Below are 17,931 nucleotides of genomic sequence, written 5' to 3'. Positions count from 1 at the left end.
CAGTTCTCAGAGAGGAAAGTATTTCTGGCTTGGTTTCTGCTGGACACCGGGGGTGTCTGAGGTGGAGATGATTCCTTATCTCCTCACCCTCCTCCCCAGCACTGCCGGTGGCCCTGGGGCAGTGCTTCCAGCAGAGGTGGGCAACGTTTTCCTGGGGAAAACAAAGGTATTCTCTTTCTCATTTGAATACTGTGCTTCCCCACCTTGGGTAGAAGTTTATAAACAGCCTGAGATCTTCTGCAGAAGTTTATTTACAGCCAAGTTTATCTACAGGTCTCTATAGCTGTTTCCAAAGCCTTTTGGGCAAAGAGGACAAAAGCCTTTCTGGTACAGTTAGGGAGTGGCTGGGTTGTGCTGGGTACCTGCTAATGTATCTCTTGATTGCTAGCCCAGCACTGACTGCTATGCTTTTAAGAAACTTTATAGTTTTGATTCACACAGGACATCAAACTGCAATGGTTGTGTTCAGTGTAGAAGGCAGCTTGTTTTGGCAGATTGTATTCCATGATATTTTCACTGTGGATGAAACAGTTGGTCTGATGTTGTGGTGGATGCTCAAGATGAATGGCAGGAATCTCTGCAGGCTGCTGCAGCATCTTGGGGGCTGCCGTCAGCAGGAGGGTGTCTGACAGCCGAGGGCAGCCTGGTTCTCTCCAGCACTCCTCTGTCACTGGGTTTGATCATTCCAGTTTTGGCTGAAAGTGGCTGTTTGCATTTGCATTGTTCTGCTCTTTGCATTTCAAACGTGCACCGGGAGCTGATGCTGAACAAGCTCATCTGCTCGCCCTGCATGACGGTGTCTCTCTGGCCAGAGCTCCCTGATGCTGTGCCCAGCCACTCCCAGCCCGCTGATAAACTGCTGCCCTGTGGAATTTCAGAGCTGGAGGACAGAGAGGGACCGGGGACACAGCAGCAGCTCTGGTACCTGTTGGTGATCAGGGGCGCTGCATCAAGTTACATCTTGTCTGTTAGTACCACTCAGCTCAAGTTTTACCCACTGGCCAGTCTAAGGACAGCAATTTCATTCCTGAAACAATGTTGGTTTTGACTTTGGACCGTTTCCGATGTGATTTGTGGATCTTGGCAAGGACAAAAGCCATGGCACAATAGAAGCAAAGTCAGTTCCTCTTCTCGGCTGTAGCAGCAGGTGCAGCATCACAAGGCCACCCCAAAGTTTGGTGATACTCTTCTTGGTAGTATTGATTCTACCTGGGGTGAAATGAAGCCCTGCAAGTGAATTGGATCGTGTCACCTGTGGCCAGATGTATTAGTGTTTGTGTTTGTTCACTGTCAGCCCTGCTTTGCCTTCTGGGGGAGGCTGCTGCGGTTGGATTTAAGTTGCTCCCAAAGAATGCATCACAAATATAGGTACAAAGCGTGAGAAAGGGCTCAGGAGATAAATCAGGCTCTCAACCCCCTTCCCTGGTACTCTGTGTTCCCACACGGGGGCAGATATTGTGGTTAGCACGAGAAGGTGATGGGTTATCTCTCTCTCCCTCCCCTGCACTGAGTCCTCTCTGCCGTGCAGACCCCATTGCCAACTCCCCTCTCTGCGAGACCCACGCATTGGTGTCACCTTTGCACGCTGGGTGAGGACTCCATGGGCTGCTGGTTCACGTCCTGCTGATGCTGAATGAACATTCGAGCTGATTAAAACTATAAGTGGCATCAGAGGAGGGATTAAAAGCTCTTGAACAAGCTCCTGCAACAATGTGCGTCAGAGGGGTCTCAGAGCTGTGAGCTCAGGGCTACTCAAGCAAGAGCCCTCCCTGAAAATGCTTCTACTCCAGGGAAGCACAAACAGAAACAGTGCCCTACTTGCTAATGAAGCTGCATAACAGGAGAAATCTTCCACAAAAATCCTCGTGTTTGCCCCTGACCTGATGTCTGGGTGCCTCTCGCCTCCTCAAACAGAAGGGGTTTTTTTCTGATGGCAGCCTGCAAAAGTGGCATCTCTTGGTTGACCTCTCCTGAAAAGGAGTGTGCCCATGACCCTGCCTTCTGCTCTGAGCAGCCTCTCCCTTTAGAAATGTGTTCCTCGGGCATGGATTTCTTTAATGAGATTTCCTAGGGCTAAGGGATTGGAGTAATTTGCTGGACAGTGGCATTTTTTCTGCAGTAGGTCTCTCCTGCTGCTCTCAGTGTGTCTGCAGAGCCTGTGGTCCTATCCCTGGTGGGGGAGGACCTGCCCCTGATGAAGGGGGGAGCTAAATCCAGCCCCCAATTTTTTTCCATATAACTTGAGCTCGGAGGTCAAGTTTGAGGAAAAATTAAACTGATGTTAACTCCTGGAAAATTACCACCCCTGAGTAGCATGAGGGAGGACTGACAAAGTGAGACTTTCATGGAACTGCCACCACTGCTTCCCAGCACAACTGCTACCCTTGGCTCTGCTGGTCCCTCCTCTGGAGTTTGGGGCATCCTGAAGGGTGTATTTCCAGTACAGAAGTGACATCATGTGCACGTGTCCTGTTCCTTTGCTGGGTCCAGCTCTGCTGCTGTGTGAGATGTCTGCAGGCAGTTTTCTGGGTTGCAAACGAATTGGATGGAAAATGCTGGTGGCTTATGTGTGGAGTTGAGCATTTCCACATCCCTGAGCGGAGAGGATGGGTGGGTGCAGTGCCAGGGCTGTGGATGAATGGGTACAGCACCCCTGCTTCTACAAGGACCATGGGGGATGCTGAGTGTCAGGGCTTTGGCCAGAGCAGGGATTGGGGCAGCAAATACCTGCCTGCTCTTCCCTAAAATTCCTGGTGCTTAGCATCTTTGTGGGCTGAGCTGTGAACCCATCCTGCTCTGCTTCCAGTTGTACCAACCTGGATTTTAGCCACCCCTTGCAGAGCCACTTGAGATGCCCAAGCTGCTGCTGACGCACCGGGCAAGCGGTGCAGGGCATCCCAGGATCACAGCTTGTTCCACCTTTCCTGGTGCAGCACAGGGAGCCAGCGCTCACGGATGCATTACGTGGATGCTCAAGGCCAGGCTCTGCCATGGTAACACTTGTCCTTGTTCCAGCAGGGCTGTTGCTGCAGGGAGCCCTGTGGGATGGGGCGACGCTCAGCCCCCAGTCAGCCCACCCCAGCTCAGGGCCTGTGCTGGGGCAGCTGGATGTGTGCTGACCTTGACAGTGTGCTCCATGCACTGTTGAGTCCCTCTGGGAAAGAACTGACTGTAAACTGAGTCCAGTTCCTATCTGGATCGACAGCAAAAGCACTGTGAGGTAGAGAGATGTGGCAGCACCCATTTTAGACTAACTGGGGTCAGTGGGCAGGCGGTGGGAGTGGTGTCCTACACCCTTTCCATCCAGCAGTGACAATGGAGTTAGAGTGTAGTAACTGGAACAAGTCACTGACAAACCTGACCTGTCTTTCTCCTCTCTTGTTTTCTCTTACAGGTTTATTTACCAGGGACCCATAATCTCCGTTATTTACATGCAACGAGGAAGTCAAAGATAAGGGAAGATGATAATACAGAAGATCTCTGGCAATGTGAAATCTTTGGGTGTTACTTTATTGTGTCGGGAAGGGGTGTTGTGGGGGTGTGGGAGGGGGATGCAGGGGCCTGTGGAAGAGCACAAGCTGGCAGCTGTCACACTGATGAGACCTTTAAACAAGATCCAGAGAGTGGAGCTGCCCTTGCCCAGCCCTCCCCACATCGCCTGTGCTGCCATTTGACTCAGTAGATGTTTCTAGAGATGTGGTTCCATAAGGAGGCAGCCTGGCACTGAGGTGTGCTGTCAGGCACCAGCTCTGAGTCCAGCTGGGTGCAATTTTGGGTTGAAAGCTATTGATTTAGCCTAGGGAAAATGGAAGCAAAGTGATGGCGAGGTTCGCACTGGGAGTGCAGTGCTTTAGGAAAAACCAGTCTCTTGAATCACATGTTGCAAGCAGCTAAATAATAATAATTTCATAGCCAGGCAGCTCTGAACAGGTGGGTGCTGCCCAGGCTGTGAGCAGTTGACATTAGGATAGAGTAGGATAAACAAGCTGGAAAGCCATTTGGCAAGGCATATCTGCTGCTGTGGTGGGCAGACCTCTGCTCTCCCTGAGCTGGATTTCACTATGATGTTTGGTACTCTCTGTACAGAGGTAACTGTGGAGCTGCTGAGTGCATTTTCAGGTGAACATCATCTGCATGCAAGAGAAACACAAAGCAGTCCACTGCTCTGATCCATTTAATGCTGAGCTCTAGTTGTTAGGAACAATGCTGGGGAGAGGAGGAGGTTTGACCTGAGTGGCTCATGAGCTGGATTCTTGTCTCTCATGGGACACTTTTCCCTGCTAGCTAATGATCTCCAGGAAGCAAAAGGCAGTGCTGCTGTTCAGGGTGGGTTACAGTACAGTACAGCTCAGGTAAGGAGGTTGGAACCTCAGGCTGAGCAGTTAATACTCGATTTCCTTGCCTGTAGTTAAACTCCTGTTCTGGGGCTGCCCCCATGTTGATGATCTTTAGACTTTTCTCACTGTAAATGCAATGTAAAGCACCACCTCTTCTCCACCCTGCAGCTTCTGAACCACCTAAAACCTTTCTCACCAGGTTAAATCACCCAGCAGTGGTTTGGGGAGAGGGCTGGTCTGACCCAGCAATGCTCCCAAGCTGCTGGGGTGCTCAGCCTGGAGCTGGCCATGGCCACGGGCAGGAGGGGATCCCCTTGAGCCCCTGGCTGTGGGAACTGCTCCTTGCCTGTGTGCAGGCTGCAGCTTTCCTGTGTCATCACTGGAAGGTTCCTAACTGGCAGCACCTCTGTGTATCTCCTCAGCGTACTTTGCTGACCTCATGGGAATGAATGGAAATGGAGGAAATTCAGGTGGGCTAAGGCAGAGCTAGAGCAGGGAAAGGAGGGAGGGGCTTCTTTCTTCTTTTACATCTATTCCAAGACACAAAGCTAAGGCTGTGGCTGCAGGAAGGCTAAGTCCCTCTTAGGAGGACCAGGAGGGTCCAGATCATCTGTCTGTGACTTGTGAAGGTTCAGACAGCCCAGATTCAATGCCAAGCCTTTGTTCTCACACTGCTTTTGTGTTTCTCCCTAGGGATGCTTCTGTGGGGTGCAGCCAGGTGGGACTCTCCTGCAGCTCTCTTTGTTGCATCCCTGAGGAGGGGGAGAGTGAACCCTGTAGCTCACAAGTGCATAGTTAGTGCCCTGATCACTAGACCCATCCTTCCTCCACCTGGCAGAGCCTTTGCTCCTGACTGTTACAACTGTTCTAACCGAACCCTGGCCTGAATGGGTGCAGTAAGAGGGCTTTGTCCTCCCAGCCCTGCTCACAGGGCTTTCCCTGCTGGAATGGCACCTCAGCAGGTGTCTCACTGCAGTTAAAGGGAGCTTCCTAGCAGCAGGAATACCAAGCCTGAAAGGCGGGAGGTGAGGATGGAAGGCACTGAGTGGGGTTGCTCCCTGGGACTGTTGTCTTAAGCCAGCTGCCAGCTTCCTGCTCCTCTCTGGGGACAGGAATGAGCCTGGCAGGTCCTGGGAGGGTCAGTCCTCTTGGTCCACTGCCGTTTCAGGCCATCTTCAAACCACACGTCTCCACCTCAGCTTTTGAATTGCAGATGTGTTTTTAAAGCAGCTTGATGTTAGTGAGCTAGACCGTAGTGCCTTACTTAGGATTTAGCAAACACTTCCCAGGAGGAGTCCTAGGGCTGCTAGCCTTTGGCCAACGTGGATGTTTCCCTGATTAGTTTGTCCTTTTAAGAGCATTTCTCCCTGATGATTTTGCTGCTGTTTGTGCTCAACTCCCCAGACTATACAGGAACTTGCCTTGTGTTTACAGCTCCCCACATCTCTCCTCCCAGTTACTTTGGCCAGACCAACACTCCCTCTAGAACAAGCTGGGAACAGGGAACAGCTCAAACCTGCATGTGCTGTGGGATAGAGGATGTTTAGGCTTCTCTTGCCAGGTGGGTCTATCTGGCCTCACCTGCCTAAGCTCCTGCAGGCTGAACTTCACCCTCCGCTGGGGATGTTCTTGGCATTAGGATGCGCCGCTGGGAAAACCCGAGCTTAAGAAAGCAACACCAAGCCTGCAGCCCATTACCCAGCCTGGGCCAGGCTGGCTCTGTCTTTTGTGGCTGCAGTGAAGCTGGGCATCCAGGTAGGGGGTACCTGGTCAGTGTGGGGGGAGCCAAGGCCCCTGTTGCAGAACCCTGTCGCCCTCTGGGCTCGTGCGGCCCCAGCCAGTGCCCACGCCGGGGGAGTGATTGTATGAAACTGTTTACTTCTGATTTTGCTGTTTACAAGAGGGATGTGGGGTGGGTGGGGGGAACAAGCCAAGCCTCAGGAGGATTGGGAAACGTTATCTGCACCAGCCTGCAGCAAGGCTGACACCACCGGCATCATGCAGGTGTCACGGGGATTTCCCGGCCAGCTTTGGTCCATGGGGAGGAAAGCAGAGGTGGCTCTAGCCTAGAGGGGTTAGATTAGCTTCCCCATATCCCCTTGCTGCTGTGTTTGAGGTTCAGCAGTGCTAGTGACAGATAAGAGTTACCCCTGTGGTCTTCCTTTACTCCTCAGGACCCAGCTCCTTCACATATCACGGGCTCCTGGAGCCTTTCTGGAGCAATAAGATGTAAAACGAGCATTACCATCGTCGTGGAAATCCTCCGTTGTGTGCGGTGTCTGTCTCCTCCGTATGCAGTTCGAGTCTGGGTTTAAGCCTGCCAAGCATCATGGGGCAGCTGCTTCAGGGCACAAACTGGGATTCATTTCCCTGGGCTTTCTGCCGGTCAGGAGAACAGGGAAACCCGTTGCTGCTTTCCTTCCTCGCCCCAGGCCTATGCTGCCCGAGCCTCACACTAGAGCTGCGTGGGGCGAGGGGGGCTCCTGGTCCCCTTTTTGGCGATGCTGACATGGGGTGGGTGTGTGGTGCTCAGTGCTGTGCCGGCTCGGCCGTGCTGCAGGAGCAGGCTGTGGGCTTTACTCCACTCTTCACAGCCCTCCCCATCCCATCAGCCGGGGCAGCATTTGGAAAGCAGAGCCCCCGATCCCTCGGCAGCAGGATGCAGCCAACGCTCCTGCCGCTGGCTCCCTCACCCAGGAGCTGTCACTGGCATGGGGAGAGCTGTGCCAGCAGCTCCTGTGCTCCTCCGCTGGTTACAGGCACATCCCACAGTGCGGCCCTTCATGTCCAAAAGCGTTTCACACTCCAGGGTGTCTGAGGTGGTGGGTGCAGCTGGGAGGGAAGCACAGAGAACTGCTCTCTTCCAGCTGTGACCTGCCAAATTATTTCTCTGTAGCCTGCCTGTAGTGCTTTTAGCTTTGAGAGTGATGTCTAGGCTGCTGGAAGAGCTCATGGGCCCCATAGGGGTGCTTGCTGTCCCCATCCTGGCACCTTTCCCCTTCCCAGCAGCTGCCCAGCCCACCATGGGCCTTCAGCTCATTTACCCAGCAAAACGCAGCAGCTTTGCAGGGATGAGCAGCTTCACTGCCACACCACTGGGGTGCTGGCTGACCCCCAGGACAGGCACCCTGCCCCAGCCCTGCTGTGGACTCCTCCTGGTCCCCACAGCCCCTGTGCTGAGCTAGCAAGAGCAGAAGGCTTAAACCCAGACTCCAAACTAAAGATAATATTAGTAAACGAATCTGCATTTTTCTTTTTTTTTTTTTTTTTTTTTGCACAGAAGCTGGTAATCTAGGACCTATGTGTGAACAACTTTATATAAATATTTTTTGTACTTGGTTTACTCGGGTTTGGTATGAGACGTTCTATTTAAGTTCTTTGAACACTGTGGATCCCCTGATGTGTATGAATGGCAGAGGCTTTGTAAATTAAGGGACGTTTGTGTGAATAAAGCTATTTGATGGGGTTGAAAAGCCACACACAACTTGAGACATGAGCTCTGTGTGTTTGTCCTCCACTGTGCTGGCAGCAGTGGGGTTGGAAGGATGTCCCCTGAAGCAGCTCTGACTTTATCCTAAAGGGCAGGTCCATCTAACCCTGGTCTGGGGTAGCTGGACTGACCCCAGGGCTTAGGGCACTAAACCAAGGCATGGTGGCCAGTGCCAACCAGAACATGGCTCTCTGGCACGCGGCACTTGTGGCCCTTTATCCTCGCCCTAGATTAGGATTAGCCCCGTTCTTGCTGCAGACACCCAACTAGGCCACAGCGATTAGTGGGACAGGGAACCTCTGCCTGCCTGAAAACACCTCTGCGTCCTGCCCCTTCCTTCCTATCTGGCCACTTCCCCAGCAGCCCCGTTTGGGAGCCAGAGAGGATAAGCAGCCCCTCGCCCAGTTGGCTTTCTGCTCTTGTTGTGGCTACAAACCCACCAAGGAAAATGCCCAGCAGAACTGCTGCTTTATTAGCCACACTTTCTCCCTTTGCACAGATCCTCTGCCCCAAATCCCAGATGCACAGACCAAAACCAAGCTGGTCACATCAGCTGGGATCCCCCGTAGCCCCATTTCCAGCCAGGACTCTCAGTGCTGCGATTGACATCCATGATGGGAAAAGCACCACAAGGCTGAGCTGCATCCTGCAGCTGTTTTCCTGTGGGTGATGTCCACAGGTGTTGAGCAGCCTGGGACCACCCTGGGTGGGAAACATGGTGTCCTGTGGGACACAGGATGTCCCGGCACACGGGGCCACGCAGCCCTGCTCGCCAGCCCTTGCGTAACGGCCCCGCAGCCTCGCGCGACCCGAGGCAGCGGCACTGCCCGTGCTGGGACGTGCAGGGCAGCCCGTCCTCCCCTGCCACCCCCCCTGCGGCAGCCCCAGCACTGCCGGCCGCGCGGCCCTGGGCTCCCCCCGCGCACCCGTCAGCATTGTGCTCCCTAATCGCTGCCGACAGGCACCGAAAATGGATGTTCTCAGCCCAGTGGGGCCGCAGTGAGGCTGGTCGACCCCAGCTGGAGTGATGGCCCCGCTCACCAGCCAGCAAGGGGGGCCCAAGCCGTGTTTCCCCTGGGCCTCCCAGCTTCCAGCTGGTTATCAGGCATTGACTGCATGGCACCCACTGTGAGGGCAACCCTGGGTGCTTAAACATCTCCCCCCGGTCCTGCCAAGAGCATCCTGGCTGCAGGCAGAGAAGGGGCCAAGTTACCTCCAGTCACACTGGCCCCTGGTGTGAACACACCCCAAGATTGTCCCTGTCCTGGCGTCAAGTGCAGCTGCAGACAGTGGCTGTGCTACACTGCTGTGCCCCACCAAATGCAGCCACTCCCAAAATCTCTGTCTCAAATGCTGCTGCACCTCCAAGACTTGTTTAAGCTACACCAGTGACGAGGATCATGTTGCCAGTCTCCAGGTTCGTGGCATCCCACGCTTCTCTGTGACCAGACACACATGTGAGTGCCATGGCCTCTGGCTCCCAGCTCATCCCTTGCAAATGGGGTGAAACTGAACCCCAGCAGGAGCTTGGGATGGGAGCTCGGGTCGCCTTGCACGTGTGCTGCCGTGCTGCAGGCGAGGAGCTGGTAAGGGCAGGTGACCACACTGCACAGCCGACAACCAAAAAGCGTCATTAGCGAGAGATGTTGGTGTCAGTCACCAGGAGAGATGTCTCACTCTGGATTTGCTCTCTGGAGACCTGCTATTTCACATGCAAAGAGGTTTGCTGAACTCCACAAAGGTGCTTCAAGTACTTGACAGCTGACAGAAGTACCCTGGCAGCCACCGCCTGCCCTGCGCTCCTCAGGGACCAGGGGGGCACGTGCTGGTGCAGAACTGCACGTGGGAAAGGCCACAGCCAGGCAGCAGGGCCAGGGTAGGAAAGGCAGCCACCATGGCCACGAGGCCAATCACAGTCCTGAGCACCAGCACCAGCCTCACCCCAGAGGGATTTAACATCAGAGCAGAGGCAAGATGCTGCCGCCATAGCTTCGCTCTCCCTCTCCCCTGCTTGCACACAGGAACATTTCTCAAGAGCCTCCTCTCCACAAAGACTGTGTTTTACAGCTGAAGCACTAAGTCATTCAGCACAAAACATAAGTCCATATTTCTTTTAAGATCTCTTGAGCTCCTCAAGCAGCAGCCACTTCAGCAGCCCTCACCGGGCCAGAGTGACATCTGCTGCTGCCTGAGCTGGTGGGAGGAGAACAAGGTCCATTGTATTGACACAGGACATTCATCCGCCTCATCCCTGCATTGATGAATTGCTCCACTTTACCCGTGTCAGGCTCCAGCACAGCAGAGGATGAACAGCTAAAGCTGCACTAAGCCCACACACTCCACTGAGCTGGGAGATGACTCAGATGCAGGTGGAGGTGACGGTGAACACAAGGGACGAAGCCGAGCAAGCAGGGGCTCTGCTCTCCCCATGGACCACCACGCTGAGAGGCAGCAGCCTGGACCCTCCTCACCCTCTGTCCCCCTGTTTGGTGGCAGGACAGTCACAGTGGTCCTTGGCACAGGGAAAGCCCAGCCTTGGTGCTCTGCCACACAGTGGATAAGGCCATGGATGGCACTAAGGTGTCACTTTAAATACCTTTAATCCCGATGCACACAGTATCCCAACAGCTCTCCAGCACCAACTGAAGAGAGCCATGCATGAGGAGCAGCGCAGCCCCCAGTGTATGTGGGATGGCCCTGGCTACCCCGTCCCTCCTCCTGCAGAGCCCCAGGCGGCCCTGGGGATGCCAGTCCTGCCAGGGGGATCCTGGGGATGGAGCAGGGGGAGCAGCATCGCCCAAACCACCTCCTGATTCCAACCAAGGCTTCAGAAAAGGTAATTTTTGCCTTCTATCTGCCTTGAATGCAGGGTGCCCGCTCCACCTGCACCCCACCTGACCTTCCCCACAGCAGGGACCGCACGTGGCAGAGGCAGCAGCTTCACCCAGAGCCACTTCAGGTCAGTCTCAGTTTCATGAACAAAAGCTACTTCTCCAGCTCGTTTCCTGACAGAGATAATGGCCTGTGCCCCTCTGGGGACCCAGCACTTGCTGAGAGGCAGCAAGGGAAGGAATTAAAAACTTATTTCCTCTGCCAGAGATAAGATCTTTAAACAAACTTCTCAGCCAAGAACTTTAATTTTTTTATTTTTTTTTTACAGGTTTTGCAAGGGAATCTTATTCTTCAGAATTGCATCCGCCTCCAACCCCACTTAGAGCTGCCAAAGCCTGCACTTCCCCCGGGACCAGCCTGCAAGAGGCAGAGATGGATGGGATGACACGGGCATGATTTTACCCTTCTGTCCTGCTGCTGGAGCCGGGGGCTGTCAGGATTCCCAGAGGACACCCCTACTCTGGCCCTGCACTATGGCTCCACCAGCCCCCTTTGATCAGCCCCCCAGACCACAGCCATGGGTGCCACAGCCCCTGCCCCAGCATTAGGGCTGGATGAGGCCCCAGGGTGAGCACCCTTGCAAGCAGCAGAGCCTGGCACATCGCTCCAAGCTCCAACTCTGCTCCCTCCACACGGATCCAGCCCCACAGTCACTCCTGTTTAACCCAAGAAGGGCCAGTGCCTGTGGTCTTACGAAAGGTGCTCATGCCCCCTCTGTAAAGCCTTCTGGGAATCAGTGAGGGCACTAAACTGGCCGTGCAGGGTTCACCTCCCCTTCTCCACAAACCCAAGAAGGTCATTGTCTCACCGTGAGCCTCAATCCCTCCTTGTGACACAGACTTGTCCCAGTACTGGCCCTGTGTCTGAGGAACATGGATAAATGTTCCCCAAGTCACTGTAGTCTTCAATGGCAAGAAATAAAAGCCCCCATGCTTGTGCCCTGGGGGTTTGCAGCCTCCCCTTCCTTGGAGGCTGTTGTGGGATCAAATGCTTTGGGCTGATTCATCCATGTGAGATGGAGAGCTAACAGACGATGGCTTTGGAGGAGCAGAATGTGGGTTTGGGCTCAGACCAGGGAAGATTTTTGCCCCAAAACAGCCTCCAAATCCCCAAATTTATTGGCCTGCTGTATCAAACGGCCACTCCAAACTCTGGCAGGTCCAGGCTTTGGGGCTCCCTCCTTGGGTGCCATTAGTGGGTGTAATGAGCTGGAGATAATTGCTGCCTCAGGGACACAATTAACTCCTTTTGCCCTGGTCCAGCTGGGGCTTTTGCATCCCAGGAGAGCAATTCCTCCCCTCTCCCCCCCTCCACGGTTCCTTAGAAGACTTCCATCCCTCTTCCTTCTCAAAGTGAGCCTCTGAATCACAGTCTGACGAACACCACGAGTTCACTAATGTGTGGAGATGATTTAGATTTGGAATTTATCTGGAATGTATAATTTATTTCAGGTATCTGAGGCACCAGTGAAACTGGGAGCAAGCAGTGAGTAAATCAGTCATACCCTTGTGATGATGGGGATTGCAGCCTTTATATTGCTCTGAGAATCCTGCTCCCACAGAGCCAGGTGAGCATGATGAGGGATGGGTAGTTTTTGGGGCTGCAGGGACACAGTCAGGGACCCTGGAAGAGGTGGTGATGGTGGAAGACTTTAAAGACAGTGCTGCTGTGAGGACACAACCTCGCTCAGAAAGGTCAGTGTTGAACAGCCCTTTGCCCTGGGACAGGGATCACTTTGAACTTGGTGCTGCTCAAACAGCTGCTCCAAACCTGGTATCCACCTCCACCCGCCAGGAAGCAGTAGAAGAGGAACCAGGCACAGAGTTCACCCCCATCCCTGCCCCTGTTTTGCCTTTGCGGCAAATCACTGTTTCAGAAATGCAGATGTGAAATATGAAGACAGAAATTGCCAGCGACTTTTAATTTGGGTTCTGCCAATTTTTCTGTTCCAGCTATTGATTTTCCATAAAGATTAATCCCTGCTCCCAGTCCGCTCTGACAGGCACTATCCGGGTGTTTTGCTTACCCCGGGTGAGGAAATATATGTTTTATTAAGTGTCAGAGCTCGCTAATGAGAAGAGGGAAGAAAATCAATCGTCTGCTTATATCTTGATCTCAGACAGGACTAACAAGTTCTTTATTTTGATGCTGTGGACAGGACAGCCAGAGTGACAAACGGAGTGACAGCGGCTGTCAGCTCTACCACAGAGACAGCTCAGCTGATGAGAGGGAAGGCAAAGGGGTACGTGGTGTTCAATGCTTCAAACACATTTGTATGTGTATTAATTCAAAGAGATTCATTGAATTGATCCCTGATGCAAAATGACGGAAAACACTAAAATTTCAGCTGCAGACTCTAAGCGGGTTTATGACGAGGCAAGGTTAGCTGGACCTCCACAGGTCTCTTCTCATACCCTCAGACCACCAAGGCTGAGGGAAAAGGACTCCTCCAGTTCCCAGCACACACAGTCTGAACAACAGGATCGAGATCCATGACATGAGCATGAACATTAATTTCCTGCAGAAATTTGGCATTATCACCGAATACTGATCTCCACTGGCCCTCCCCCCAAGCAAGGCCATCAACCTGCTTTCAATCCTATTTGGTATCTGTCTCAGCTGTTAGCAAATCACACCTGACAATTGTATAGTTAATCTCTTGGCAGCTGTGAAATGAAATGGTAGGCTCTGGTTGCCTTGAGAGGATGCACTGATTTCTTAAAATGACAGATCACCCCCTCCCTTGGTGTTCAAGCAGGAGCTTAGGGCTGGTGTTATGGATCCTGCCTATCATTCAATTAAAAAAGCTCAGGAGAGATGCACCAGCTAAGCACACCAGACAGCATTAAGGCTAAGCTCTGACCCAAAGATTTAATAGCAGGGAGTACAAGGGCACCTTCAGCCCAGGATGCCTGTCCAGTTTGCTGATGAACTCACCAGTTGTGGCATGGAGCTTGCCCTCGTGAATCAGACAAGCCACTCTCTTCTCCACAGTAACTCAGCTGACTGGGCAGCCGGGTCCCACAGGAAAGCAGAGAAGGAAAATCACTTCGGCCCCAGAAGGAAGTTTGCTGCACTTAACGGAGCAGTTTATATCCTATTTCATCATAGCCCTTTAATAAGGATTATGTGTTTAAGTTAACAAAACTCCTGACAGTGTGAGACAGTCTCAGTCTCGCTGTGGAGAGCAAAGTGCTGGTGTCTGGCCTCAGATGGACTCTGCAAGATTTGCCCTCAAAAAGCAAAAAAGCCCTCACTCACAGCACACCATAAAGCCCAGAAGGTCCTGTTCATACCCCACAACCACCCCTGCTTTCTGAGATTTGGATTAGATATTAGGAAGAAATTCTTTCCTTTGAGGGTGGTGAGACCCTGGCACAGGTTGCCCAGAGAAGCTGTGGCTGCCTCATCCTTGGACGTGTCCAAGGCCAGGTTGGATGGAGCTTGGAGCAACCTGGTCTAGTGGAAAGTGCCCCTGCTCATGGCAGGGGGTTGGAACGAGATGATCTTTAAGGTCCCTTCCAACCCAAACCATTCTATGATTCTACGATTCCATGGTTCCATCATCCTACGTTCCCAGCTTCCCTGGTTCCACGATGCCATTGTGATGCAGCAGCGGGCACAACCTGCGCCATCGCTTTTGGAGCCACAGCAGACACCTCTCGCTGAACGGGCAGAGCAGACATGCTCTCCTCACGACGCCCGGTGTCCCCGGTGTCCCCGAGCCAGCAGCCCGCGAAGAAGAAGGTACGAGGGACCAGAATGGGCGGCTGCGAAGGAGGTTACTGGGATTTAGTGCCATCGCCGCCTGCGGCGGGGGCGTGGAACGGGGAGGAGCTTTAAGGTTCTTCAACCCCAAACCATTCTGGGATCCTGTGAATTGCGAAGGGGGGGAATGTGTGGAGGACTTTGGGGCTGGTCCTCGGCCGCTCCAGCCGCAGCTCCCCGGGCCCGGGGGGGTCGCCATGGCAACGGCGGCGGCCTGCGGGGCTGTGGGTCCGGGCAGGGCCGGGCCGCGGGTCCATCCGGCCGGGCCGCAGCGGGACCGGGGCACCTGCACACACCTCCGGGGGCCCGACGAGGTGGGTCGGGGCTCAGGGGGAAACCCCCCTGCGTGCCACTTCGACCCCTTCTGGGTGAACACAGAGCCCCCTCCTTGGGTGACTGCACCACCACTCCCCCCCCCCTCCCCGCCCCCAGGCTGCGAGCATAGCAATACTGCAGGGAATACAGCCAGCCCTTCCTGGCAGGAAAAGAAAGAAAAAATATGTATGTAAAAACAGCAAGGGAAAACAAGCACAATGACAGCTCGATCTGTGGGCAAACAAACTGCTCTGGAGAGCCAAATCCCTCCAAGAGCGGGGAATGTCACCTGGCACATGTGCTGGCACTGCTGCTCCCTAAGGGATGCCAGGAGCTGGCACTGCCTTGGTTTAGGTGGGGTTTTTTTGGGGAAAGAAAAGAAGTGAAAAGGAAATACAGTTTAGTTTGTGGGTTTTTTAGATGACAGCTCTCTTGGAGAGAAAAAGTTGCAAATGAGTGACTTAGTATATAAACCATGGTGCAGCTCGGGGCCAGACAGCTACAAGGTTTACAAACGCTTGGAATTCCTATGAGGAAATGTTATTAGCTCCATTATGAATTTAGCGAAAATGAGGCTAAAGAAAATGTATTTGTCAAGCAGGTGTCACCATCTAGCTTCTACAGAGCATGGAAGAATTAAAATCTCACATGTTAGATCTTACTTTCAAAATTCTGTATCAATTTCATTTTCAAATCAAGTGCGTTCAGCCTGTGAAAACCACCTCAGTGTCCAGCTGAGTTCTCATTACAGTATCACTGGCAACAGGGACGCAGGCATTTATTTAGCTAACTGCTGTTTGTGGTACATAAACTGTGTGAGCCACAGGTACTTCAGCTAAAGCACAACAGAGAAACACCTTCTGCCTTGGCTCAGAGGGCACCACCAGCCAGGGCACATCTTTGCCAATAAATGAAGTATAAAATCACCCCAGACTGGTTTGGGTTGGAAGGGACCTCAAAGATCATCTCATTCCAACTCCCCTGTCATGGGCAGGGACACCTTCCACTAGACCAGGTTGCTCCAAGCCCCGTCCAACCTGGCCTTGGACACTTCCAGGGATGGAGCAGCCACAGCTTCTCTGGGCAACCTGTGCCAGGGCCTCCCCACCCTCACAGGGAAGAATTTCTCCCTAATATCTAATCTAACCCTGCCCCCTGTCAGTGTGAAGCCATTCCCCTTGACCTGTCACTCCAGGCCCCGGTAAACAGCTAAGATTAAGCCAGCAGATATAGTGCTACAAGAATCCCTGTCTAAACATCCTGACATCGAACTGTTTGCAGGTGTTTTACATGTGTTTCATTCTCTTGCTGTACATTGTTCATAGACTGGAGCATTCTACAGGAAAGCATCATGATCTGGGATAATGCAAAATAAAACCAAAGAAAGGGAAAGCAGTACATCACTGAAAATATAGTCAGGTTATGACTGCCAATCCACTGTTGAAGGTGGAAGTGCGAGGAAAACGCTGTAATTCCCCTTGGAAGCTGTCATGAGGTGACACTCAGTGTTGCTCTGCCTGCTGTGCACCACCTCGCGTGGGGGCAGAGGGTTAATTTGAATCACCAAGGTGATTATGTAGCTGTAGGAACTGGCTGAGAAGATGGGTCTCAAACCTCAACAGCCTGGCAGATTACAAAGAGAGAAAAAAAAATAGACATCTCCAGAGAGGCAGAAGAATGGAAAGAAATTGCTTACAGGAGTACAAAGGCAGCTAATTAGAATGAAACAGAAGATAATAAGATAGGGAGAAATTTTGGCAGAGTGTCTCAGAGAATAGTTCCTGTCAGTGAATATATTAAGCAGAGGTAGAACCTCTCAAAGGGAGGGATAGAAGGATGCCATGGCTGGAATACATATAAGTAGACAATATAAAATATGAGAAACCACACAACTATAAAGGAAAATTCCTCTGGAACTACATCTAGTCTAGCAGTTCTTTTCCATCTACATAAGCTAAGCTTTAATTAAGAGAGAAGAGTCACAGCCATGATTATACTCCCTCACAGCTGCTTTTCTTTCGGTTCTTAATGTTATTATTGCTGCTTTCCTACACAGCACCTGAGCTTTGGAAGCATGGCTAAAGTTTTCAGTGAGACTGAAACCAGTTCGGAGAGTATGGCGACCAGAGAAGGGCAAGACAATGCCACTGTGCAGCAGTACATGAGAAATAAAAACCTTGTTCTGGATTTCCTTCACAATGAGCTGAACCCTCGCCTCCTCCGGTACCACTGGAACAGATTTAATCTTCTGAAGAAGTGTTACTTTTACTTGAAGATTGAGCCCAGACACCTGTGCGTGAGAGACCCGAACAATATGATGATTTGCGCTGACATCTTGCAAATCGCAAACCCCTGCCAACTCCAGAAGATTAAGAAGGTGGGAAAAAAACAGACTGAAATCCAGCTGGCACTTTTAACTGAGCTGTTGGAACAATTGGATCGAGGACGAAAGGAGCTGAGCCATTACGTAGAGACCTGTGACATGGCAACTTTCCTCTCCCAATGGGACTTGACTATAAAGAAAGTGCTCAAGCTCTCTGTGCTTTTCAGTAAACTCATTGCCTTGGAAGAGCCAAGAAAGCTCCATGTCAAGCACAGTTTGGTGTCACAGGTAATTCTTGGAGGTGCTGTACACCCTCACATTAGTCTTTCTCTATATACAAAGAAGCCACCAGTTTTTGATCGGAGAGAGTCATTTGCATCCCAGAACTGGGCCCAGCTCAAGTGGATTAATGAAAATCAAGAGTCACACCTCGAACGATGGCAACTGGAGATTAAGTTAGTGACAGACGACAGTCAGACAGAACCAGGATACAGTCGGATTCAGGAAGTCATCTCCAACCCATGTGTAATCCATCACCTGCAGCCTGGCAGATTATACGAGTTCAGAGTTAAAAGATCTGACACTCACACACTTGTCTACTCACAGTGGCACGACCGCCTTGTATTGGAGACAAAAACAGTCCCTGTTGAAGACACCAATGGCAGCACCAACGGCAGCACCAACGGCAGCACCAACGGCAGCTTCGGGTTTACAAGGCGGCTCACCAGAACATCTTCCTCATTTTAATGGTTTGGACAAGATGAATAATTAAAATAAACTGTTTAAACATTTTGCACAAAATTGAA

At 52.2% G+C, this 17,931-nt stretch overlaps 2 protein-coding genes across 3 annotated transcripts in view; both read left to right on the top strand.

The window, feature by feature from the left end:
- The window catches only part of STK35 (serine/threonine kinase 35), a 23,412-nt gene extending 15,586 nt beyond the window's left edge, over positions 1-7,826 (top strand). The window contains exon 5 of the mRNA XM_032705307.1: positions 3,395-7,826. The gene's annotated coding sequence lies outside the window, so the exon portion shown is untranslated. The remainder of the gene's footprint in view (positions 1-3,394) is intronic.
- Positions 1-17,931, top strand: part of FNDC11 (fibronectin type III domain containing 11) — a 22,611-nt gene extending 4,680 nt beyond the window's left edge. Inside the window, exons 2-4 of one of the 2 annotated variants that reach the window (XM_032704562.1) lie at positions 5,300-5,305; positions 14,422-14,466; positions 16,859-17,931. In XM_032704562.1, the coding sequence (XP_032560453.1) occupies positions 16,877-17,872 (996 nt within the window). In that variant the 5' untranslated portion in view covers positions 5,300-5,305; positions 14,422-14,466; positions 16,859-16,876 and the 3' untranslated portion in view covers positions 17,873-17,931. Of the gene's footprint in view, positions 1-5,299; positions 5,306-14,421; positions 14,467-14,703; positions 14,802-16,858 lie in introns of those variants that run through there. The other variant, XM_032704561.1, reaches the window with a different exon arrangement.

This window comes from Chiroxiphia lanceolata, chromosome 17, assembly GCF_009829145.1.
Source record: "Chiroxiphia lanceolata isolate bChiLan1 chromosome 17, bChiLan1.pri, whole genome shotgun sequence".
Taxonomy (NCBI): Eukaryota; Metazoa; Chordata; class Aves; order Passeriformes; family Pipridae; genus Chiroxiphia; species Chiroxiphia lanceolata.
This window is presented reverse-complemented; position numbering and strand designations above follow the sequence as displayed.